We start from the raw sequence: 25,203 nt of genomic DNA, 5'->3' as shown, positions 1-25,203 counted from the left end.
TATGGATTCATATTACATACACAGTTCAATAACGAGTTTTGTATTATGAAAAGTGCCTGCGGTGTTCCAGCTGGATCGAAAATATGTAGCAGATACAGAATAATTAACAAATGTTAATCAGTAACAATGGTTTAATTATATGAATTTGTTGTGTTGGTGGTCATAATATTACTGTATTTTGAATATGCACGTATGCTTTTTGTTCAATGAAATAGTTATCAAAATGTTTCAAATTTATTAACAGACAAAAAAAGTAATTTCCAGGCAAGTGTTAGTTCTTATGACTCTCATATATTGTATGCATATTAATAGAGTATTGTAGGCCTACATTATTGTAACATGCCTAATATGACACTCGTGTTAATCAGTTACAGACCTATATGCAGGTAAAATAAGTGTACCTGCATGATATTAATGACGATTCACAAACTAGATGGAGCACATTCTTTATTGAAAAGCTGATTATACTCAGCTAGTCAAGAAATAACTCGCGGATTATGGAATCCACGGTTCATCTCCATGTTTACCCCATTTGTCCATATTCTGAGCCAGATTAATTCAATCCACGCCTTATTTCTCTGAGACCCAATCAAAGACCTTGAAAGTCGTTGTTTACCTTCAGGGAATAGGCTTTCCGACCACAACTTTGTATGCATTTTTATCATGTTTGCTTCATTCCCCTTCCATCATATACTTTTATAATTGCTCGTCCTATTGATATTCGGTGAAGTGTAAACAACATACACACTCAGTAGTCCAGAGGCCAGTTATAAAATAAGCTTGAGGAGAAAGAAGAAACAAACAAATGTATACACACAACCAAGAGACAAATCAAGGTAACTTGCAACATTTATACACAATAACTTCGGTAAGTGTAATCACGCCGATCATTTTTCAGTGAGAAAAAATATACGTACATTCATACTGAATAAAATAATAGTTTATTCATTAAGGAATAAATCCGTGGTTTCGGTCCGCAAGCGAACTATACCAACCGAACGACCGTCGCTTGTCAGGGAAGTTGGTGTCAACTTTAGCGGATGGAGGGTGTCGCGTGGTCAGCGCAACGAATCCCCATAGCCGTTAATCTCGGTTTTCTAGACCGGAGCCGCTGTTTCCTTGAAATAGCACCTCAATTATCCTCACGAGGCTGAGTGGACCACGTTCCAGACCCACTACTTCTCAGAAAATTTGGAAAAGCTGGGAATCTAACCCGGACCTCTGAACCTGTATCCAGGAACTCTGGCTACTAGACAACGGAGGCGGTCATTCATTAAGGAATACCATTATAAAATATGATTACATTAATAATTTAGTTCAGTTCAGTTCAGTTTTTTATTTATTTTATGTGTTTACTCAACACCCCAAAGGCCAGTTATATAATAAACATGAGGAGGGAGACCAATAAAACAAGCACATACACACAAACAACAAACAAAAGAAAATGCAGCGTTTATGATTTAGACAGTAACAGTCCAATTAATGATAATAATGATAATAATAATGATAATAATAATAATAATAATAATAATAATAATAATAATAATAGCGTCAAAAATCATGTATACTTGGATTAAAGTGCCAAGCCTACAGCAGCACGCATATAAGTTTTTGTACAGAATAACTCACTGTTTGTGCGTGTTCCTTCGTCAATTTCTTTTATCACAAATTTTTGTATCAAACTTCTAGTTTACAGCCAAATGACTACAAGAGAATGCACTTGTTCTTAGTCTCCTATCTGTTCTATTTCCTCGTTTTCTACGAGGATCTTTTCTCAGCTCTGCTACAGCCTTCACGGAAGGAAATGGTTCCGTTTGTATGGCACGATTTTTTTTTGCCTCACACCACAAAATAGTCTCAAAGGAAAAATCATGAAAGTGTCTTGATTGAGTTTTGGGGTTTCTCTTTGCACGAACATCTATTGTGTCGCTGTTGGGTTCCATTCTCGTTTCGCCTTCTCTTTGACTGCCGAACCGCGTGTATTGTTTTGTTCAGAGTTCACACGGACGCGAATTCTAAGAGCAAAAGTACAGGCTGACCTCCTGAGGTTTAGCATTGCCTCTGCATAGCTTACCGGCTCTGGTGACTTAACGCGGCTGGCTTGTGTCAAAATCAGGGCAAGAAAACGTATTCTTCCTGTGTTTAATTAAGCATTAACTTGAAGACGTATTGAGGAGTGGAGGCATAGCTCCAGGCAGTCTTATGAGAGGAGGGTACAGAAATTTGAAACAACACATATGTTGTTTCTGACATGTGTGAAACCTTTTGTGATTTTTTATTATTACAGTAGAAAATTATAATGTGTGATGCTGAGGTCTAGTGGTCAGAGTTTTGACTACAGATCCAGAGGTCCACGTTTGATTCCCGGCGCTACCAGAATATCTGAGAAGCAGTGAGTCTGGAATGGGGCCCATTCAGCCTCGTGAGGATAATTGAGGAGCTATTTCAAGAAAATAGTGGCTCTGGTCTAGAAAACCGAAATTAACGGCCGTGGGGATTTGTTGCGCTGACCACGCAACACCCTCTATCCGCTAAAGTTAGCACTAACTTCGCCGACAAGCGGCGGTCGCTCGGTCGGTATAATTTGCTTGCGGACTAGATCCACGGAGCTTGTTTTGTTTATTTGTGTCTGACACGTTTGTAAATTAAATTCTGCAATCTATTTCTTGTTTTGGTCTATTTAACGATCTTCATAAAATTCGTGAGTTGTGTAAGCGGAAATTGCAGGATGTGTATAAACTGACGACAGGCAATACGAGATCGCGGACTGTTTTAATAAACTATTCTAGCATCTTCATGGCGATGCTGAAAAAACCCATGGACAGCCACAGTCAGAAGAGCCGGTGTTCGAAAATTCTAACACTGAACTTTTTCAGTGCTGACTACTATGTCAAGACTTTAGGCCGCGCCACAGCTCAAGTGGTTAGTCTCTGGTTTCCCACCCCGGCTGCCCTGGTTCGATCCCGGGTCTGGTCATGTGGGATTTATGGCGTACAAAGTGGTGCTGGGGCGAGTTTTCTCCGTGTACTTCGGTTTCCTCTGCCAATCTTCATTCCACAAAATTCTCCATCATCATATTCACACGGGGCAGCTACAAGAGGCCAATCAGTGGTCGCCGTGCCGAGTGGACCCAGTTGGACTCCATCCCCCATTAAGCAAAATGGCAAGACTTTCGTCATAAAATTTGCATAAGTAATAGTAAGATTATGGGTTTCTGGTGTACTTCGATAGATACAATGTTAAGGAGTAGCATTTCACCATAAATTTAGTACATGTATACCAAACTAACACGGCGTCACATCTTGGAAAACAGTAATTTAATATTCAGTACCATGAGAATCTCAAATTGCACAAAGTTTAATTGGCGTGGCTTTTTAACATTTAGCCTGAGGAACAGATATGTGTACTGTTTCCTTCCTTTTCGCTCCAAATTTGGAGCGTAGGGCTGATTTCTCAGTTTCATTGATCATTTTTACAGACGGTAGGACTCCTTAAACGAATGATCAGCTTGTCGCAAGGCCGCTGCTTAACACAGGACAACACAAAGACAGAATAAACGCATACACACACCGAACATCCATGCCTTGTGTGGGATTCAAACCCACGATCCAGACTTACTAGTGAACGAAGGCAGTACATGCGTTAGACCGCTCGGCTACCGTGACCGGCAGATAGGTGTATACGGTTGTGGATATTCAGACTTACGAATCTGCCTAGGTCAGCACTTTCCAGTCGGGAAAAGTTATGTCTTTTATGGGTATTACTGCAGAAAGACACTTCTGAAAGGAATGCAGAATGTATAATACACAGCAAATTTATGTAAGTTGGAAGAGCTGTTCTATAATACAGAATCCTGAAACAACTTCAATCCGCAATGTAATGGACAATTATAAAGTTCTTTGAACTCGGCACTCAGCTATTTCGTTAGTTCTTTCTGCGGTTTCATCCAGGGCGGAAGGCTAATGAATAAACCTTTGCCACAGCACTAAATAGGAAGACATGTTTTTTGTATAATACAATCCTTTAATTGTTTGACAAATGAACCTCGTAATATGAAGAGTTTCATTTTATTTATTTATTAATTTATGGTTTATTTTATTGCACAGTAAATTTCTCATACTCTGTGCCGTCAAATAATAAGGTGTACAGTAAATATGTCCCTGTGCTTAACTAATTAAGTACTACGGCGTATGGGTGAGTGCATAGATGTGGAGAGCCATGTTTTCTTGACCTCGGCACTAGTTGGAGGTGAGTGGTCAGCTTCACGCCCCGGCCCCTTTACGCCCGGGGAAATATCACCCGTTACCCATTGGAAAGGGGTTGGGTCGACCCCAGAGACGGTGTGGACGACGTGGAGAGAAGAAAATTCTTGACCCTACCGGGACTCGGACTCCGACCTTCGGTTGTCCAGCCCGTAGCCAGTCGCTGTACCGACTGAGCTATCCCGGTTCCTGAATAACTGTATGCCTGTCGAATAATGAATTATTAAGAATGTGAAACGAAATCATTGTGACTTGATTTGTGGTGGTGAGAATAGATGAGCGCTACATGGAAACGTGGGTATTTGCAGTAAAGATAAAGATACGCAGTTATCCTTGGGCGTTCTTGGGAATCACGTCCTTGTGGCTTTACTTCCAAGGAAACAGCCCCAGTACACGTTGGATAGCAGGCTAGGTGGACCTCAGAGCCGGTCTGAACCTTGTACAGAAGAAACATCGGTAGCTGCTATCGAAAATCGAATCCGGACTCCCTGTTCGCCTATCCCATGACGAAGTCTCTATGCAGACTGAGCTATCCCGGCTCCTCCCATGTTTGTAGTTGAAGAAAAAACAATCGGAGCTGCTAGTCTGTAGAATTTAAAGTCTTCACCTTGGGAGAGTAAGTATGTATATCCGGGCCCCCTTGCATGTAAACGTATTTATTTTAATTATTGCCTAGTAAGGACAATGTCGCATAATGGAAAATAGTGTCATTCAGAAGCAAATGGAATTCAGTTACTATTCCTGTTAGTGTCCTCTACGAGGAATGCGTATAGGATATTGGTGGGAAAGCCAGAAGGAAAGAGACCACTGGGAAGACCAAGGTGTAGGTGGGTGGACAGTATTAAAATGGATATTAGAGAGATAGGATGGGATGGTGTGGACTGGATTGATCTGGCTCAGGATAGGGACCAGTGGAGGGCTCTTGTGAACATGATAATGAACATTCGGGGTCCATAAAATGCTGGGAAATTCTTGAGTAGCCCAAAATTGGCCGCTCCTCCAGAAGGGCTCAGCTCCATGCGTAAGTAAGTAAGTAAATTAGTGTGTCTCTTCTGGCAAAATGATGTGTACCATTTTCTATGTGCAATGTTAAAAAACAACCCTTTGAATCTCTGTGATAATTATATCCACCACCTGTTTTAATGTACGAAAACTCTGCAGACTGTTCACAAAGTGTATTTAATGTGTTTCTTATGGTTATCACAATAAACATCCATTTTTTCCCTAAACAGCATTAACCGTTTGATCTTTGCAAGGGAGATGTTTGTATTTCCTCTGCTCTAAGAGCTGGTTTTTAAATAATGTTGGAAAAAACATTCAAAGGATTAAAGTGCAGTGGATGCTACATGTACACCTGATTTAACATTAAACATGAAATTTATATTTTGCTCACAGATTGTATTCTTATGGTTCCCGCAGTATTTCCCTCAACAGCTTCAACCATTTGATGTTTGTATTGGAAATGAGTTCAATTTTTTCTTGTGAGACACAAACTTAATTATGAATATTTTATATACATGTATATATAAGGGACACGCTGTAGCGTAGTTGGTTGAGACATGTGTTATAAGCCGGAAGGTCGCGGGTTCGAGTCCCGATGAAGCGATTTTTTTAATTTACCTGATCATTCCAGCCGCACTATGTCCCTGGATTCGACTCAGTCTCTAACAGAAATGAGTACCAGGGATCTTCCTGGGGGATAAAGGGCGGCCGGCGCGTAAGGCTGACAACCTTACCGCAATATTTGAACCGATTGTCTAGATAGTGTGGGAGCCTCGACGTCTCACAACCCTATGGGCCTTCATGGCCCGTTACAGGGCTATCTTTAGCTTTACATATACTTATAAACTCGTAACTCAATCGGTATGGCCACAAGAGTGTGAGTTGGACGACCGAGGAATCGGAGATCGTTTCCCGGTAGAGGCAAGGAATTTTTCTATTCTCCATAACACCGAGACCGACTGTGTCCCATCCAGCCTCCTGTATAAAGGACACTAGGGTTAAAGCGGCAGGAGCGTGAAATTAACCTCTTGTCTCCATCTAGTGCCGAGGTCAAGACCTCCACTCCTCCATAAATCTTCATGGCATGGTGCTTATTTAATTAACCCCAGAGATAACTTTACTTACAAATAAACTTCATGCTGCGTAAATATAGGATCCGTGTGTGCTATAATTCCATTTACATCGGCTGGGAGGTGCAAACAGGCAGATTCCGTTCACACTGAATGATGATGACGAGAGATCAGTGTGATGATCAATGTTTCTCAACCTGTGATGAACCGCTTACTTTTCTGCAGTAGTTGGCAGTGTATTACACAACTGCCTTTGAGTTGGGAGATCATATTTTTATAACTAATAACTTATTTGTTTTCGTTTCCTTTTTGATGTTGGAACAGTTTGTAGTGAACATGATTACTTGATTCCCCACTGTTCATTTTGTGGTGTCTTCCCTTCTCTCTTCTCCGTCGTTTCCGAAAACGTTCATCGTGACGGGTGGGCAATTACTCTTACACAAGTACAGAACCGGATTTGCAGGCGCTGCGTTTTTCAATTGTTCTGTCAGCTAATGCCTTTATCTGACTGGGTATTTATCTTAGCAGTTCAGGGTTCCTAGTGTCATAATAACGAAGGTGGTACAGAACTGTATACAGTACGGTCAGTGAGATCGATATATTTCAGGATAAACGATCTCCATGGGACAGAGAAGGTAGTAGTTTTTTATCTGATAAAGAGATATTCCGTCTTTTATGTAACGCAAGTTTTCATTACTGTGATCACAAGAGACTACGATTGGGCAGTAGCTTGAGTCACATGCTTCCAGTTAACTCTATCTTTAAGATCAATTTTAATGTTGTCCTTTTGTCTATGGCTAAGTCTTCAAAATGATCTTTATTTCCAAGTTATCCTAATAAATTTTGTGTGCATTTTTCATATCTCCTTTCCATATAACAATCCCCGCCTGTCATATCGTCCATGATTTGTTCGCCCTAGTAACTCTGTGTGAAATAGGAGGCAGAGTCAGTAAATAGGTCACAAATAGATATAAAACGTAAAACATGTGATATTCGAAACTGGAAAAACATTTGTTTCTCTACATATCCTTCACCAACATTGATACGCTTGTACCATCGCTTTTCCAGTGGATCGAAACTCAGCATAAAAGCCTTTTGACTGTTGTCTCAGCCACTTCTGCATTTTGTCGGGTATCATCTGTGGCTGTCAAACGTCATTGAGAGAATTTCTCGACTAGGATGTGAACCGCTTTTCGCGACAAACACCTCAAACAGTAAAAAAGAAATATTTATTTATAAATATCCTTTGAATTGAGTCCTTTTCCTGTAATAGGACGCAAAACAGAACGTTGCTCTTCGGTAGTATACCCCTCAAGCACGGTAGCCATTTTCACTACTGAAACCAGCCTCTCGACATGCGCATGCGCGTCTGCTACCTAGTGGTACATGTTTCGCTTAGTGGGGGGTGGAGTCCAACTGGGTCCACTCGTCACGGCGGCCAATGATTGACCTATTGTAGGCTGCCCCGGGTGTTTATGATGATGGAGAATTTGGTGGAATGAAGATTGGCAGGTGAAACTGAAGTACTTGGAGAAACCCTGCCTCAGCGCCACTCTGTCCACCACAAATCCCACTTGACCAGACCCGGGATCGAACCCTGGCCGCCGCGGTGGGAAGCCAGAGACTAACCGCTTGAGCTATGGCACGGCCCAGTGGTAGAGATAGTAAACCTATTGCGTCCATTATAGCTCCCATACTACCATTTGCGACCTATTTACTGACTCTCCCTCCCATAAAAAGTATTGATCACCTCACTGTAATTTTTTCTTCAGCCTCCTGTCACTCTTGTCTTCTATGTCAAAATGTTGTCCTTAGCACCCTGATTTGAAACGCTCATTTGACTAGGACTATGGTCTTCTGGGTGTAAGGCCATGTAGATTTGGCATACAGGTGCCCTTCTACCATAATACAGTGTCACATCCTAAAGGACCCAGTTATTAAGTGCCGTTAGAGCCGCAGTCACGATTTACATTATTCCCTGGAGCCTGCGAACCAAGTTTCACACGTATACACATAAGAGAAGAGGTAAAATTACAATTCTTTAAATTTTAAATTTCGGATACTTAGAGAAGACAGGAGAAAACACATGTTCCTGAACAGAATCACACGTCATAATCTTGTATTCAGTGGCACTACTGCCATCCAAGCGCAATGTAAAAAAACTCCGTATCTTTTAGTCCGCAAGAGAACTATATCGACTGAGCGACCATCACTTGTCGGCGAAGTTAATGCCAACTTTTGCGGATAGAGGGTGTCGCGTGGTCAGCGCAACGGATTTTCCCAGCCGTTAATCTCGGGTTTCTAGACGGGAGCTGCACAATGAAAACTAAACAATAACAGTGACTAACTCTGTATAGCAGATTCCTTTTTAAGAAGCTGATAGTCGCCCAGATGGTCACAGAATTCCTTCCTTTTACGGAGCCGGAGGGTTCATTGTCGTGTTCAGAAGAAATTTATAATGCGGAGAATAGGCATCAGTTAAAACATTTTAGTCTTTACTTTATGATGATTGTCGACAAATCCTTCGTAGCATCACTCCTCTGAAACAGCGTATCGCAGCGAGGGATCAGTAGCCTCACTGATCAGAGAACAAGATACTTATATTGTTCCGGTTCCGTAGGACAGAATGACCGTACCATTGTTCTAGGCAGTGACGGGTGAGCCGCCGAAGCTTATCTGTGTCGCGAATGCTGGCCGCGTCAGAATATGTTACAGTTCAGTCGTGTGCACCAGAACCGACAGCTAAGTTACATGCCAGTGCAATGAAGACGAATCGGCTGTCTAGCAGCCATCACAAAAGGATACTTATTGCATGCAGATTTATTGCAATGTGTTGAACTTACGGGAGGAATAAACAAAAGGATAAAATCTCGAATGTGTTACTTAGAGGTAGAAAGGTAAAGTTGTCCCTGTGCTTAACTAAGCACTACGCCATGAAGACGTATGAGGGAGTGGATGTGTAGATTCATATTTTCTTGACATCGGCACTAGTTGGAGGTGAGTTTTCAGTTTCACGTTCCGGCCGCTTTACGCCAGGGAAAGAGCCCCCGGTACCTATTGTATAGGAGGTTGGGTGGACTCCAGAGCCGGTCTGGACGACATGGAGAATTGAAAATTCTTGATCCTACCTTGACTCGAACTCCAAATTCTCCGTCGTCCAGCTCTTAGCTAGTTCCTATACCGACTGAGCAACCGCGGCTCCTATGCTCTACTTATAGACGAAATACAATATCGCGACGCGTGTGGAGTGACTGTAGACGATATTCGGATTAATGACCAGATGTATTCGACACTTTAACACAAAGCTCGTGATTACACTTTGCAGATCACTGTCACGTACAGACTACGTAGTGTTATCACTGTGTTACACTCTCCAATAGCCGTTGCTTGGTAGCGGCTTTCAACGGCGGACGTTCTCCTTCCTCTGGGTTCCCGAACTGATCCCTGCCTCAGCTACCAGATTCTCACAACAGCATACAACGACTGAACCCCAGCAGTCCTCTCACTCACTCACCAACTAACTCTTCACTTCACTTAACGCAACTCAACTATTTCTAACTGTCCTATTTATAATATCTCGGCACGGACCACACAGAAAACACCTCTCCAAAAAAAATAATAATAATAATAATAATATTATTATTATTATTATTATTATTGTTGTATCCAATTGTTACCGTGGAAACATGCTTGTTTGCAAAGCCGTTGCTCGGTAACGGCTGTCTCTGCTGGCTGCACAGTTCTTGCCTTGAAGAAATATGCCACAGTATTTTATATTAAATGATGTCTGGAAAGAACGTGTAGCCATCTAGAATTGTAGGCATACTTTTTCGTTTTGTTTACATTTTTATTTATTACGTGGGTTGGACTGACGCAGCAATTAAAGTAATTGGTTTAGTCTGATCATATAAATCCACACTCCACTGGGACTATTAGAAGTAAATTGGGACTACAGAAATATTACAGTGCTTCATTTGGGCTGAAAGTATACGAGCATTTCGTTGGGCATGAAGTCAGAAATGTGAGCAGAAGGCAATTTCTGTTCCCATAAGTCAGGTCTAGAAGGGGAAGCCGGTGGAAGTAGGTCCTAGAGCTGATGGCTTTGCAACACATTAGTTACACCGACTACTGACAGAATAAAAGTACACACAGACATCCATGCCTCATGTGGGTTTCGAACCCACGATCCCGGTATTCGAGCAGGCGAAGACAGTCCATGCCTTAGACCGCACGGCCGCTGTGGTCAGCTTTTGTGGAATGTAACTTACTAATATTGCATTGCCGTCTATGATATTTGAAATTGTCAACACGCGAAAGCGAGTGTCAGAGTCCTCCTTGAGGAACCATCAATTTCCCAGCTACACAACAAATTCCAGTACTTTATAGAACCCGAAAGTTCATTTCAGTGTTCACAAGATCCAGTTATTTACTTCACTAATTAATCAGCTGTCGTCATCAACCAGAATGTTAAATTAATACATAGTGCTCTCTGCTGCCATGTTATTTACATTCCACGAAAAGAGCAAAACTCTAACAAAAGTTGCGTATTTTTCGAAGGCGTATGGTTTGTAATTACACGACTTTTACGACGGCATATTAAGTGTCGTTAACTCGTTTCCGCCTCATAAATTCTCACGGTCGCCGTATTTATTTTATGGCTGTAGCGAAATACGAATTACGGGAGTAATGGCTTGGTGCTCATTTCTAGTATCACCAAAATCCCTCAAATTATAGTAGAGTTACTGTGAGGCCAAGAAAAGGACGTAATGGCATGATAACATTAGCTAAGCGTGTAATCCGGCACGAAAGCAAGTTGGACATTGCGGCTCAAGCGCCCTCTTCACCCAGGGACCTTCACTTCAGCATTCTGTTGCAGTGTCAGACGTGGTAGTGCTGAGGGTTCTACAGCGTGAAACCTCTATTGTTACAGTAGATACATGAGTAAATATAACGCAGATAAAGGCACTGAAGGTTTCTTTCTTAATGAAACAAATTGGGTTTATAAAATCATCACGTTTTCTGTGTGTTCCTCATTTCAACTTCCGAAACAGATGACAGGTTTTCAACTTCTTCGGTGTGATGTCAGACCATTAGAGGACGTCGTAAATTCGCACGCTTTAATTTTATATAATTGATAGTAGCAACATGGCGGACACGCAGATCAGTGAGATTAGAGCGGATTCTAGGACTTAAAAAATTTTCCAGCGTGGGGTGGCCGTCGAAGGCATTACGTTTATTTCAAATTTCATCAAGATCTATTAAGTGGTTCTGGAGCTGAAACATACGGATAGACTGATGTGTTCCCTTTATGCAAATCGAGCAAAGAACTCGCGTAACACTACAAGGTCACATTGCCAGATATTCTCCGCAGTCTATACGGCTTATTAATATATTTACAATGCTTTAGCCGTTATACTAATATTTAGAGTGTATTTACAGAACTGTGCTGTATTACTGTGTGCAGTGTTCCGTATCATGTGGAGAGGGCGAACAGACGCGCAGTGTCCAGTGCAGGGATGCCCGCAACGCTCCGAGCGCTCTGTGCGACCCTGTGTCCAAGCCCATAAACTTGCAGCTCTGCAGGACCGGCATCCCCTGCCCTATCTACCGCACTGGCTTCTATGATTCAGGTAACAACAGGCAAATTGGCCTCTGCTTCATGTACTTGTTCTGTCATAATGTTGTATTTTAGCGTCCTGTTGCACTGATTTTCGTCCATGATATGTATGCCGTGTCCGTCTTGTAGTGCACTCAATTTCACCTGTTATTTCACAACATGTTTCGGCAACATAGCGCCATCATCAGGTGCTCCATTTACGTTAATCTATTGCATTGCTTGCCATTATGTCATTGTAAAATTATTAAAAAAATATTTAAAAATATTCGTCAATTATAATAAATTTTTATACACTAAAATCTTGTTAAGATATTCATCTTATATGTCCCAATTCAAACTGCCCATGGTTCCTCCACTATGGGAGTCCTTCCGCTTATACTCCGTGTATATCGTGTCTCGTGATGTGTGTTCCCTTTTTGGCTGCGGGTGATTAAGGAGGAAAGAAACTTGCATACAGTGAGCAGCAGAATCATGTTTAAGGAGGAAAGAAAACCGCTTTAGTGTGAGCAGCAGTATCCTTAACCACAACCTGTACACCTAAAGATGGCCACTTAGGCCGAAATACGTAGTGTCCAATAAAAGAATACGAAGAAAGAATAGTGAAAGTAGTTGCACACAGACGGCATAAAAACACCAAAAGTCAGATCAATACAGTGCAAAAGGGTGCTGAAATATAATATTAAGGATATATACTGTTTGGACATGTGTTTTCATAGCTTATACTCTCCGAGTAACCGCAGTTCTCGGTATTTAGCATGTGAATATGAAGAAAAGGTATGACTGGGCTGAGAGAGGGCCTCGCGTAATTTCTTGGTGTTTTGTTTTATCCTCTGACTGCAGGTTATTATTATTATTATTATTATTATTATTATTAGAGGGGGTGGGTTTCCCCATGCACTTAGACCAGTTATTGATCCATTATGCGTCCCCCCGTAATTTCTACTGTCGCCATACGCTACCGGTACTGGTGCGTGCTATCAGCCCCGTTCAGCCAACGAGGTCGGCCGTCGGTACCTGATATTTCCCCCATCTACCAGAGGCATTGGAATCTACTTGGGCGGGAAATTGTTGCCTAATTTTGCTCAGAGGTCTCCTAGAGACATGAGGATCTTTTACGTGCCGTAAATCTACGGCACGGGACCCACGGCTTAAAGTCCCTCCCGGAGGACTTGTTCCCTGAATTTTTCCGCCCTTAAAATTCCGCCGGGTTTGAACCCACGCACCTTGAGTCATGAGGTGGGAACGTTACCCCTAGAATACTGAGGCCGCCGGACTGCAGGTTAGTATGGAGCACAGCAATTGAATAGTGATTTGCAAGGGTAGACGATGTTCTCGGAAAGAAACCTGCCCCAATAGCATTTCATCGATCAGTGATTCAACGTCGACCTGGGACTGAACCCGAATATCACTAGTAAGAAGCTGGTGTCTGGTTCCTGAGCCATTGGATGTCTGAAACAGGAAACAACAGTAGCATTTTACCGTATACGAAAATATTATGCCTTACAGAAATACTGAATTATTAAATTGTCCCGTACATAAATATAGTAGACAAAACCTACATTTATCGTTACGGGCTCAACTCCTTGACGGTGCCAGACCTGGCGTCGATGGTAATGGTTCGCCGTCCCTGGTATACACAATGAGTCCTGGTGCATTTCCAAGCACTTAATAATTCATACTTCTCCCACGAAGTCTGGGAAGTGTACGTAAACACATTCTGGGTAGGAAGCAACGAAATGCTAACGTTCTATTTGCCTAACAGCTCGGGTGCGTCTCCCAGAGCGCAGTTCGTGCGATATCTCGATTTCCTACAGTGCGATAAGAGGCAGCCATGAAAATCTTACGCACTTAATTCAGTGTAAATTGTTGGAGTTTAGGTATTTTAATCCATTAGGCCGATTATGATAAATGACTTGCTGCAGTGTGGATTATAATATAGCATACTTATTTTTTATTAATATTAACTTATTTAATTTTAGTTGTAGTTGTAGTTCGTATTTGCATTGTATTCATTTTGTGTAGTGTGTCCTTTATTGCTTGTTTAGTTTTGTATCCTGTGTTTTGTTTGAGTGTGGTGTGTTATTTTGTGCGATATATGTTATTTGTATGTTGTCTTATTGCAGTATCAGTGCCACCGGGTAAAAACGCACTTGCAGTTCAGATAAATAAGTAAATAATTCTTGACTATGATGTCTGGAATATCTTCCCTAGATAATAATCAATTATATGAACGAGAAGTTTTAATTTTTGATATATATAAAGTTTTGGAGAATAATCCTTGCAATTATCTGAAAGGACACTCAGAGGGCTAAGTAGAGAAACAGGTAAAGTAGTTGCTTTTTATCTTTAAGAAAGGAAGACGCTAAACGCACACTGCCGAATCGCCCAGGGAGAAAAATACGGGGAATAGAATTTTTAAGTAAAACATTGCTTAACATGAATGGTGAATTAGTATATAAAAAGGCGAAAAATAAAGCAAATCAATTCCTCTAACAGGCCGTGGAGGCGCATAGGGTTGTCAGACGTCGAGGCTCCCACTTTTTTTACACAATCGACTCACAGGTGGCGGTGAGGTTGTCGACCTTACGAACCGGCCGACCTTTAACTCCAGGAAGATTCCTGGCACTCTTTTCTTTTAGAGGCTGATCCGGCACCAGGGTTATAATGCATATGCAAGGATTAGGTCAACTGGATAATCTGATGACCTAATCGGGAATCGAACTCGCGACCTTCTGGCTTGTAGCATAGTGCCTCAACCAAAGACTTTACCGCGTGTCCCGAATTAGTATATATAAGGTTAATGAATTACACAAGCAGGGTACGGATAAAGAGTGTATGACAATAGTTAAACAGAGTTAAGCGCAAAAAGGAAAACAAAGTTAGATAAATTATTAAATTATAGATAAGAAAAGTAAAGCTATCCCTGTACCAGGCCATGAAGGCCCATAGGGTTGTGAGACGTTGAAGGTTCCACATTATCTAGACAATCGGTTCAAAGATGGCGGTAAGGTTGTCAGCCTTACGCGCTGGCCGCGCTTTACTCCCCAGGGAAATTTTAATTCCTGGTACTCATTTCTGTTGGAGGCTGAGTGAACCCCAGGGCCATAGTGCGGCCGAAAGGATTAGGTCAATTGAAAAAATCCAATGACCTCATCGGTATTTGAACCCGCGAACTTCCGACTTGTAGCATAGTGCCTTAACCACTACTATAGATAGTAAAAAAATGTAAAAAAAAAAAGGATTTCATACATAAAATTGACTGCACATTGCAATATCCGGGTGTTAAACGGTGTACAGTTTCTCACAACCACGTATATGAAAGAAATCAACAACACTGAATTTATTAGTTTTTAAAATAAACGATATATTTGTTTCACTAAGCATCATTCCCTGCATGGAATGATGTTTCAATTAACCCCTTAAATGACCTTTCTAGTTTATATTTTACCCAGTATAGATGCCAAGCTTTTTCAGTCTGATTTACTGGGAAACTTCCGCTTCCTCTCTCACAGTTGAGGATCTTCAGCTGTCATTGTTAAGAGCTTCATACGGAAATCTTGGAACTCATCCTGACTCAGATCCGACCACATTTATCCAGGGTAAAAGACAGACAACCGATGATGGCTATCAACAGCTTGATCCGTCTCTTACGAATCTTATCCAGACCTCTTGAAGCCAAGGATTCGATTTTCTGGGCAGACGTTCCGTCGAGTCACCGTCTCCTCCGACAACCGGAGAATCCAAGTGTACCCCACGTCTGCTGAGTCCCCATTCGATGTTGCCTGTGTGTGCTTTGTCCGTCGTAATAGTTCCTGGTTGGGTGAACACGCTCTGATTGTGTGACCTGATTAAAGCGTTTCGCAACATATCGTAATATGTCGTATATATTAATTTATTCGGGATAGCGCAGTCAGAATGTAGACTGGTCATGGGGGTGGATTATCGGGTTCTATTCCCGGTGAGGCCAAACTATTCTCCTATCGAATTGCCACCGGGATGGCTTTCCGTAAGGGAAATGCTGCCGGGGTATGAAGCTGAACTCGTTTCCATCCAGAGATGCATGACGATGTACGTCCACACATACGTCTTTATGACAGAACTTAATTAGGCCTCAAAAGCCCAGTTGATTCTGTACGAATGTAGCGTTATCGCTGAACTTTTGAAAAGGTGCAAGCTTGAGTTGGCTGAATTTAGCCCGCTGCTAGTGCGCGTTTAAGTGCTCCTTGCTGACCGTTTTTTATGATAAATTGATGGAATTAACTTTGTTTTTATCAGAAAAGAACATAGGGTCGCATATTTTATAACGCAAGATTTGAAATTTTTATGCAAAAAGGTTATATTCTACTTTCAGTTTTTTCCTTTGAATTTGGATGCGTACTGTAAGGAAGGTTTTCCGCTTCTTCATAGAGTAGCTCTGAATTATAAAATCATTCCTTCTTGTAACTCTTGACAGATTTTCGCAGTCCCTGATGCCATAAAACATTTGGGAGCAATAAAATCATTTGGTTCTCTGCTGGCAAGTTTTATATCTTTATTACACTCTTCATATTTTCGAAACTTTTGACTAAAGGACAGAAAAATGAAAGCATAGCTATTCAAGAAAATGCTACAGGGAAGAATTCGATGGTCCCTACTTCAGTGTTAATTCCTTCCATTGTAGCTGCAAGAGATTATTGCCCTTGTGTGGTCGCTAACAGACAGTTGTATCGTGGCTGAGATACAGAGTGCAGACTCTATTCTGTGAGTTCATAGTGAAATCGAATACTGTAGTTTCATTTCATCCTACAATGGCAATGAATCGTCGTTTGGAAAATGATGAAATTGAAAGGCAACTGATATTCGATGCTGGTTCGGACTTCTGCAAAAAAGTTGAAGATTTACTGGGTCTACGAAGATGAGGATGACGAAGAACTCGTGCATCCATCTTCACCATCACTATCATCGTCATCATCATCATCACCATCACCATCATCACCATCATCGTGAGGACCACCACAACAGTATGGCAGGAGGGGTGCGAATAATTTTTCTGGTGGAGCAATTGGGTTAAATCTCAACGAAGCTCCACACGTGAATAAGGATTCCACTCCACTCTGCGTGTTCCTGTTATTCTTAACAGGAATTATCAATCTGCTGGTGGAACATCACTAGGACCTCGACAGCCTTGAAGACGGATATTCACCACTCCCTGAGTTTACCAATTCCGAAATGTTTCTTTTTCTAGGGATCAATATCCAAGTGGGCCATGATATTGGAGCTAGAATAAGAGACTACTGGATGAATGCTGAGCATTTTCTCGCTTCCTTTTACAGTAACATATTGAAACGCGACTAATTTCTTCACAGTCCTCGCTGCCGTCTCTTTACAGACAACAACGCAAAAATGACAGACAAGCCGACAATTGTGACCGACCGGAAAATTCGGACTATTTTTGCCACTCTAACTGACGGATACGAAAAATATTATAATCCTTCGGAGTATTAGGTTGTTCACGAAATAATTGTAAAATTCAAATTTCAGTTCAGTTCCTTTTACTCCATTTCTGAGCATAGGGCTTTCACGAAGCAGTTCCAACAGAATCTGTTCCCAGCCAGGCTCTTGACCTCTCTCCAGATCTTTCCTCTTTCTCTGGCCTCTTCTTCAAAAGTTCTCCGTCATGCCTCTCCTTCGCTGCCCCTGGGGATTGCAGTCCAGGTAAAAGTCAGGTAAAATCTTCAGACAGTACATTCCTAAGAAACACAAACATTTCGGAATCAAAATCTTCAAGCTCTGTGATTCAGCAGGCTATACATACGGCATGAAGGTTTACCTAGGGAAAGACAGGACACGTGTCCACCAACATGTGACAGCGATGCATGTAACAGTCAGGGACCTCTGCAGAAGGATCGAAGGGGTCGGGCACAAACTGTACGTGGACAGTTTGTTTTAATCGCCAGACTTGTTTGACGAACTGACGACGAAGAAATAGCTTGCTGCATAGGAACTGATTTTATACTCGTAAATATCATTTAGATGGATTTTCGGTTTCAAAAAGTTCACATGGAAAGTTTTACGTTACGGTACAAACTGTTTTAAGTGTCTCTAACCGGTGTGTGAGAACATGAAATTGTACATGTTCCAACTTCCAGGTAAGGAGCAGTTAGTGTACGTTATAAGCATCTTTCATTACTGTGATGCTCACATTTAGTAGTCAGATTGTTAATTCCAGTCTTCTTGGACAGCTTGTAGCTGGTAATCATGGCCGCGGTCTCATATCTTACGTAATTCCAGAGGAATGTAATAACATCCGGTTGTATTTACGAAATCTCCCGCCCTGCACAAAACTGAACAGATCCTCCGTACATCAGTTGATGGTATGTTTCAGTAGTGGACGGACAGGAGCACCTGCCCGGTTTGGACCACACGCAACCCCTGGTGCAGCCGTACCCACCTCCACCACCTGGGCCTTCCCAGCGCGCTACGTATGAAGGCCAGGTCTCCAGCGAGCTTGTCGTACCATCGGAATCGACGTAAGTTGCTGTTGTTGCAGAATACACCTACTTATATCATGTTTGAAGTCGGGTATAGGACGCATTAAGTACTGCATCTATTTACGTTATTGAAGTCGTTATTTTCGCCGTCGTGAAGCAGTTTCTTGCGGCGGAAGTACGTGTATATGTATACCGAAATTGAACCCCAACATATATAAGCTCTGTTCTAGCATTTAAAAATTCTGGGTAAACTTTCATGGAAGCCTACACTTACATGTGAATAATTGATATTCTATTTGCGTGCCATATCCCCATGCATTGGTAATAGGCTATATTCTTCCGTCCTTCCCCCCATGTCTCAGAATAATTACAAGTAAACAATTCTGTACACCAATTTGAAAGTTCCTATTTCCAGAACATGAAGTTTAATGTCTACTGTATGAAGTGCTTAGCTTTCTTTTCAGTTCACGTAAACGTTTAATGTTGCCTATGAGCAGCAAAGATATTACTATTCTCGTGGCGTCCCTTGTCTCTGGAAAATGCAGAACATTATTTTGAAATGTCATAATAAGAGTCATCATTTGCCGATGTAGCAGAGTACTGACTTTTGTACACCTACTCTAGCATCAGAAACCTCTGCATTTTTTAGGAATCGCGTTTGTGTATTTCATATGTTAATCAGAATAAACAGCAAATATTTCCCCAAATAGCAGTAACCATTTGATATTTGTGGTCTAGTGGTCAGCGTTTCTCGCTACAGATCCAGAGGTCCGGGCTCGATTCCCGGCACTACCAGATTTTTTCTGAGAAGTAGTGGGTCTGGAACGGGGTCCACTCAGCCTCGTGATGATAATTGAGGAGCTATTTCAAGGAAGTAGAGGATCCGGTCTAGAAAACCAAAATTAACGACCGCGGGATTCGTTGCGCTGACCACGCGACACCCTCTATCCGCAAAAGTTGACACTAAACTTTGCCGTCAAGCGGCGGTCGCTCGGTCGATATAGTTCGCTTGCGGACTAAAATCACGGAGTTTGTTTGTTTGTTTGATGAAGACGCAGTATAAATTTAATATTTAAATATAATTTACATTAAATGTTCAACGAATTTTGAAACGAATTGAATCTGTTCTAATTACACGTACATTTCTTGAATTTTAAATTCTGTCGCTGTGTATGGCAGTTCGTCTTAGGTTCTATCATTGTAAGCAATTACATTTCTTTAACGCCTACGCAACGAAAGGCAGCCCTTGTGGAACGCCAATTATGTTCATGAACTCAATCCCTCCGTCTGTCTGTACACACGAAATGACTTGAGGACCACTTTATGAAATTTAATGTTGGAGAATTCTACTAAAGTTTCGAGCCATTTCAATTTCCATTTAGATCGGACAAGTTTAACGACCAGATAAAATGTAGACCTTTGTGAATTTCTGCCTTTATGTCCCTAAATATTTATCCAAGATAACAACGTTTCGAGCAAAAGTTTTGGACCGAATTTAAACATACATTTTGTATTCCATACACTTTCTCTGTAAGCATTAATTAAATTAAAGAAAATTTGTATTACAAGTAAAATTCCTTCGAATTTCCATATGAAGCAAACAACCACGACCTTCAGAACACAATCGAAATTTATAAATAGGTAACAATAAAAAATCTTTACTGATTTTAAAGTCTCTTGAAGTCATATTTGTTTTGTTTTTTTAATATAATTCTTTATTACAATACGACTTTGAATCTTGTATTAAACAATTCGAACTCCATTATTTATAAAGCATTCTAACAATAATGTATTTCACTCGGGATTATTGAACTTCTGGGCTTTGTCCATCGTCTAATATTCTAAAAGAGTACAACGTTTCGGAAATTGGATCTGTTTCCATCCTCAGGTAAGAAGGTTGGCAGGCAAGCATCTACTCCTTTGGGCCCGTCAGATAGAACCAATCTCAGCCACTGGACCATCCACAGTTTGAGGGTAGCTCCATGTTACGGACTCAATTAAGTGCTCCCACACATTTTCACATGAAGATGGAAACAGATGCAGCTTCCGAAACGTGGGCGCTTTAGAATACTGTAGGGTGGGCAGAGTCCAGGAACTCAGTAACCCAGAATTTAAACCCCAGTATCTGAGATTCTTTTGGAACATATAATAACAGTGAACATTGGAGCATACTGATTGGCTACTCATTCAGCAGGCGTGTACAGTTTTGGATTCTCCCCAACTTGAGTATCATAACCTGGCAATGAACAGTTGCATGTGAATTTAATGTTTGTTTATTGTAAGGGAAAGGTTCATTGTAGCGTTAATTATTTAGTTGCTAATATTTTCTGAGGAACACGCCTTTTACATATACATGTATACTTTCACCAAATTTTTTCCTTAAAAAATAAAAATGGTTTGAGAATTATCATCCAGCCTTACTGCAAACACTGCAGTTCCCTTACAAAGATAAACAGGTTAATACTGTTTAGGGAAATAATCACTGTTTATTCTGAGAATTATATGAAACACTAAGTTCATTGTGGCTGCAGAGAGCGGAATTTTATGTTAAAGCAGGAGGTATATATCGTTGCCAGTTTGCTTGTAAAAGCCTTATTATCGTGACTAGAAACGTACTGTGGTTCTATAAGCAAATGACTTGTAACTACTGATAGATCATGCATATCAAGTGTTGTACAGAGGATACTGTAAACGTGAGAGTTCTGAGAGTGTCTGTTAATCGGAAGAAAATCATACGAAATGTAAGTGTGATGCCGGTATTTGACTTGTTTATTGACAGACGGGAATTTTTCATGCGGAATTTCCAAGGAAATGTAAAACAACTTCTTATGTATCTTGTTATGACTGACTCGCTATTCATGCTGTTGGATATTAAAAAATATTTTAGTTAGGTTTAATATCTTCTATATTTTTATCGTCCAGGTTTCGTACTAAGAACACGTCGTTTCAGAAGCTGATTCAGTTTCCAACTTCAGGTAAAAATGCAGAACCTAATATGAGGGCTCCGTTATTAGGAGGTAGTGTCCGTCACTGTTCAAAGCAACTTCTGCGTGTGTATTTATATCGTGGCCTCCTCCACTATGGCGCTTAGATACTAGTACAATGGATGGGATTAAAATTGCGAAGGAACATGGCGGTTCCATTTTCAACATAGAAGTCACGTATCTCGTATTAAAATTTCAGAATGCATCAGATAATATTTAATTTCAGTGCCACTCTTGAATAACGAAGAAAAAGCTGTAAATTGCTTTTAGAACCGATATACCACAGTTTTAATATTACGAGTAAAAGTATGTCTTCTAGCCGTAAACAAGACACCCGCTCTGAAATTAAAAGTTAAAATTTCCGTTGCTTTTAGCCACAGTGCGTCTCAACTGCATCATTGTGTTGCACATATGAGTATCTCCAGGATATCTCTCAGACAACCTGTAGCGGCGTCCACTTCTTTACAAATTATAATATTTTGCTGATTTATTACAGAAGGATTAGTTACTATCCGGTTGAGGCCGGGCCATAGCTAAAGCCGTTAGTCGCTGGCCCGGGTTCGATCCCAGGTCTGGTCATGTGGGATTTGTGGTGGACAAAGTGGCGCTGGGGCGGGTAGCGGTAGCGTAGTTGGTTGAGGGGCTATGCTACAAGCCGGAAGGTCGCGGGTTTAAGTCCCGATGAGGTCATTGGATTTTTTCAATTGATCTAATCCTTCCAGCCGCGCTATGGCCCTGGGGTTCACTTAGCCTCTAACAGAAATGAGTACCAGGAATTAATTAAATCATTTTCCTTGGGAGTAAAGCGCGGCCGGCGCGTATGACTGACAACCTTACCGCCTGACAACCTTACCGCCATCTTTGAGCCGACTGTCTATATAATGTGGGACCCTCAACGTCTCACAACCCAATGGATCTTCACGGTCTGGTACAGGGATAGCTTTACTTTTTTATGTGACGTATCAGATTCTTGCAAGATAAACCGTGGTTAAGAAAGCTATAACATTTGATTTGAAATTCGTGTAAGGTATTGGAGCGGTACGAATGAAAATGAAAATTCCCCAGTCAGGTTTTAGTTCAGACTCCCAGTATCATATTTAGTCTACAGGTTGATCCACATAAAACAATATCCAAATAGAGACTAAGGGCCGTAGGGATCCTCTATGGGCAGCTTCCGAAGATTAATTCCCTGACCTTCCGCTATAAGCAGCTTACATTCAGCACTTTTTTCTATGTACACTCATTTATCTTTTTGTTCTGAGAGATGTAGAATACAGTGTCTTAAGGTTTAAAATTGTTCATTCTGTACATCCGTTCAGTAGTGTTGTGGACTATGTATGCATGGACAAAACCTCCCATTACGCGGTAATTTTATGCACTCAATTCCTATAACGCGTACTAATACAGTATGTATATAAATAATATGTAGATGTCTGTAATACAGAAACATGTTCATAGATGGAGTACAGTCAGGTAGGGAAAATTATCACTTGTTAAGCTCACTGTTTCTTCAGCTTTATGTGGTATTTTCTTTCTAATATGTGATCATAGAGTAGACTGTTTCACTTCACTTTATGTTGGCTCAGTAGAACGCGCTCAACAGCAACACGGAAATACGTCATTAACACAATTTGTTTTGTTGCTGATGTTGTGAAGCCGCTTCTTCACATTCAGTGTATGTGTGTTTGTGTTTGTGTAGCCTTTCTTTTCTGCAGTCTTCAAGCACAACCTAAAGGCCATCTTCCATTGTGGTTTTTCAGCCATTTCGAAATGTTCTTTGCGTGTGGCTGGTTGTATTTGAGGTACAGTATTTACTTCTCATGATCGGGGCCTCTTTCACTTCACTCCACTCAGAGCACAGTTCTCTCTCTCTCTCTTATCCAGCACTCACTCAATCTCACTTGCCGGGTGGCAGATGTTGGAGGGAGCAGCTTTGTATTGTACAAGTACTCGTTCTCCACCCGGGATATGGCTGCTGTCTTTGGCAGGTTCACAATATTCATTGTAGCTAAAGAGGCGATAGAGGTAACCACAGTCAGACGAAGGAAATAATTTCGCTCATGTAATTAAAAGGAGTTTGGGAACGAGGATTCGAATCCTATCCAAAAACATTAATGCACCAATTTTACATCGATTTAACGGAAGTGGGTACCATATGTATTGATACAGTGATTTGCTGGCCAGCAATTCGCACCAAACGCCGAGGCGTATTGTCGAAGAAAGTGTTGTTGTTGCATGAAAATGCACGCCCACACATGGCCGGCCAGACCGTTGAAACCATTAGCCTCTTTCGACTATCATCTCTTTCGACCGCTCACAGATGCTTTACGGGGTCGTCGATTTTCTAGGGACAAAGAAGTGGGGGAAGCGTTGCATAAACGGTTGCGCTACCAACGGAAACCTTTCTTCGTGGAGGGAATACGCAAGCTTGTGGACCGCTGGACCAAGTGCACCGTAAATGAAGGAGACTATGTAGAAAAATGACATACTTGTTCAACCCCTACTTTTGTGTATATAAACTCGAAAAACAAAAGTGCCGATAACTTTTGACTTCCTTACGCACATCGATTCGCCCCCCCCCCCACGCTCCATACGTCCTGAGACGGAACTCCTAGAGGCCGTCGTCATGTGACAGTATGTTAAATGTGATAACTACTGAAGGACCTGGGCACTGCACTCAGCTCTCTAGTAACACTATGGGATTACAATGACCTTGGCATCATTTTCTGTATTATGCGAGTATAATCCGTTTACAACGATCCAGGTTGTAGTTACTTTCCTTCAAACTCAAGTTTTACACAGAAATACATAAATATTGGGTTTAATGTTTATAATGTTTGACTCTTTTAAAGTGAAATAATATTGTAATAACATTTAAAATAATCCTTTCATGCCTACCGTCACCATCCCTTTGTCGTATAATATTTTTCACTGGTTTTACAGCTCTCTTGGACCGTAGCCTCTGATTTTCCAGTTTCATAATCATTTGCAAACTGTAGAACTCCTTGGACTAGTGATCAGCTCATCGCAAGGCCTCTACCTAAACAGAGGACAACACAAACAGAATAAACATATATACAACACCAAACATTCATGCCATGTGTGGGACTCGAAACCACGATCCCGGCTTCCGAGGGAGCGAAAAGAGTACATGCCTTAGACCGCTCGGCTACCGTGACCAGTGTCATGTAAATTACCTTGGAAAGATGTAAAGTTAGCAGAGACTCCTTTCCGCCAATAAGCTGGGTCCAAAGAGGTCGCGTTAAATGAAAGGAAAATTATCATTTTTATTGCGGTATTCTAGGTTATGATATCATGTAGACTTGTAGGTTACTGACGTTTCGAAGGGACATACTGCCTCCATATTCAGAGTAAAAGTGAAGCTGGAACTATAGAGTCGTTCCTCCGAAGTTTTGGTACCACCTACTGGAGTACATGGTACCGTGACCCGGAAGATCACAATAAGAATCGTTACCTCAAAAATTATAAGAGTTAATATTTTCAGACAAATCATACAGGCCATGGACGTGGCCAGGAGCGTTACAGGAAAAGAGGACGACCGTCGGATTTACTCCGAATGAAAGCATTTGTAGAACGAACCTCACATATGTAAGAAAGCGACGCATGCGCAAACCGAAGATGCGTATATAAATCTGAGTATGTTTGTGCAGCTAAAGAAGTCTCCACGGTGATTAGAAAAATGAGTTCATATCCCCAAATCTCAATAAATGAGTACTAGACGGCGTGTCTTCCTTATGATGCCAATTTGATAACAGTGATCCGAGAAATTTGGTGTTA

The 25,203-nt window shown here is 41.3% G+C and overlaps 1 protein-coding gene across 15 annotated transcripts in view; it reads left to right on the top strand.

Moving 5' to 3' along the window:
- Nucleotides 1-25,203, top strand: part of LOC111866505 (protein madd-4) — a 669,679-nt gene that overhangs the window by 575,745 nt on the left and 68,731 nt on the right. For 14 of the 15 annotated variants that reach the window (XR_004513226.1, XR_004513225.1, XR_004513224.1 and 11 more), the window contains exons 11-12: nucleotides 11,799-11,964; nucleotides 18,316-18,460. Coding sequence is in view for 11 of the 15 variants with exons in the window: in XM_033752297.1 (XP_033608188.1) it covers nucleotides 11,799-11,964; nucleotides 18,316-18,460 (311 nt within the window). In the remaining 4 variants the exon portion in view is untranslated. The remainder of the gene's footprint in view (nucleotides 1-11,798; nucleotides 11,965-18,315; nucleotides 18,461-25,203) is intronic. The other variant, XM_033752289.1, reaches the window with a different exon arrangement.

This window comes from Cryptotermes secundus, unplaced genomic scaffold, assembly GCF_002891405.2.
Source record: "Cryptotermes secundus unplaced genomic scaffold, Csec_1.0 scaffold401, whole genome shotgun sequence".
Taxonomy (NCBI): domain Eukaryota; kingdom Metazoa; phylum Arthropoda; class Insecta; order Blattodea; family Kalotermitidae; genus Cryptotermes; species Cryptotermes secundus.
The sequence above is the reverse complement of the archived record's forward strand: the minus strand, read 5'-3'. Positions and strand labels throughout refer to the sequence as shown.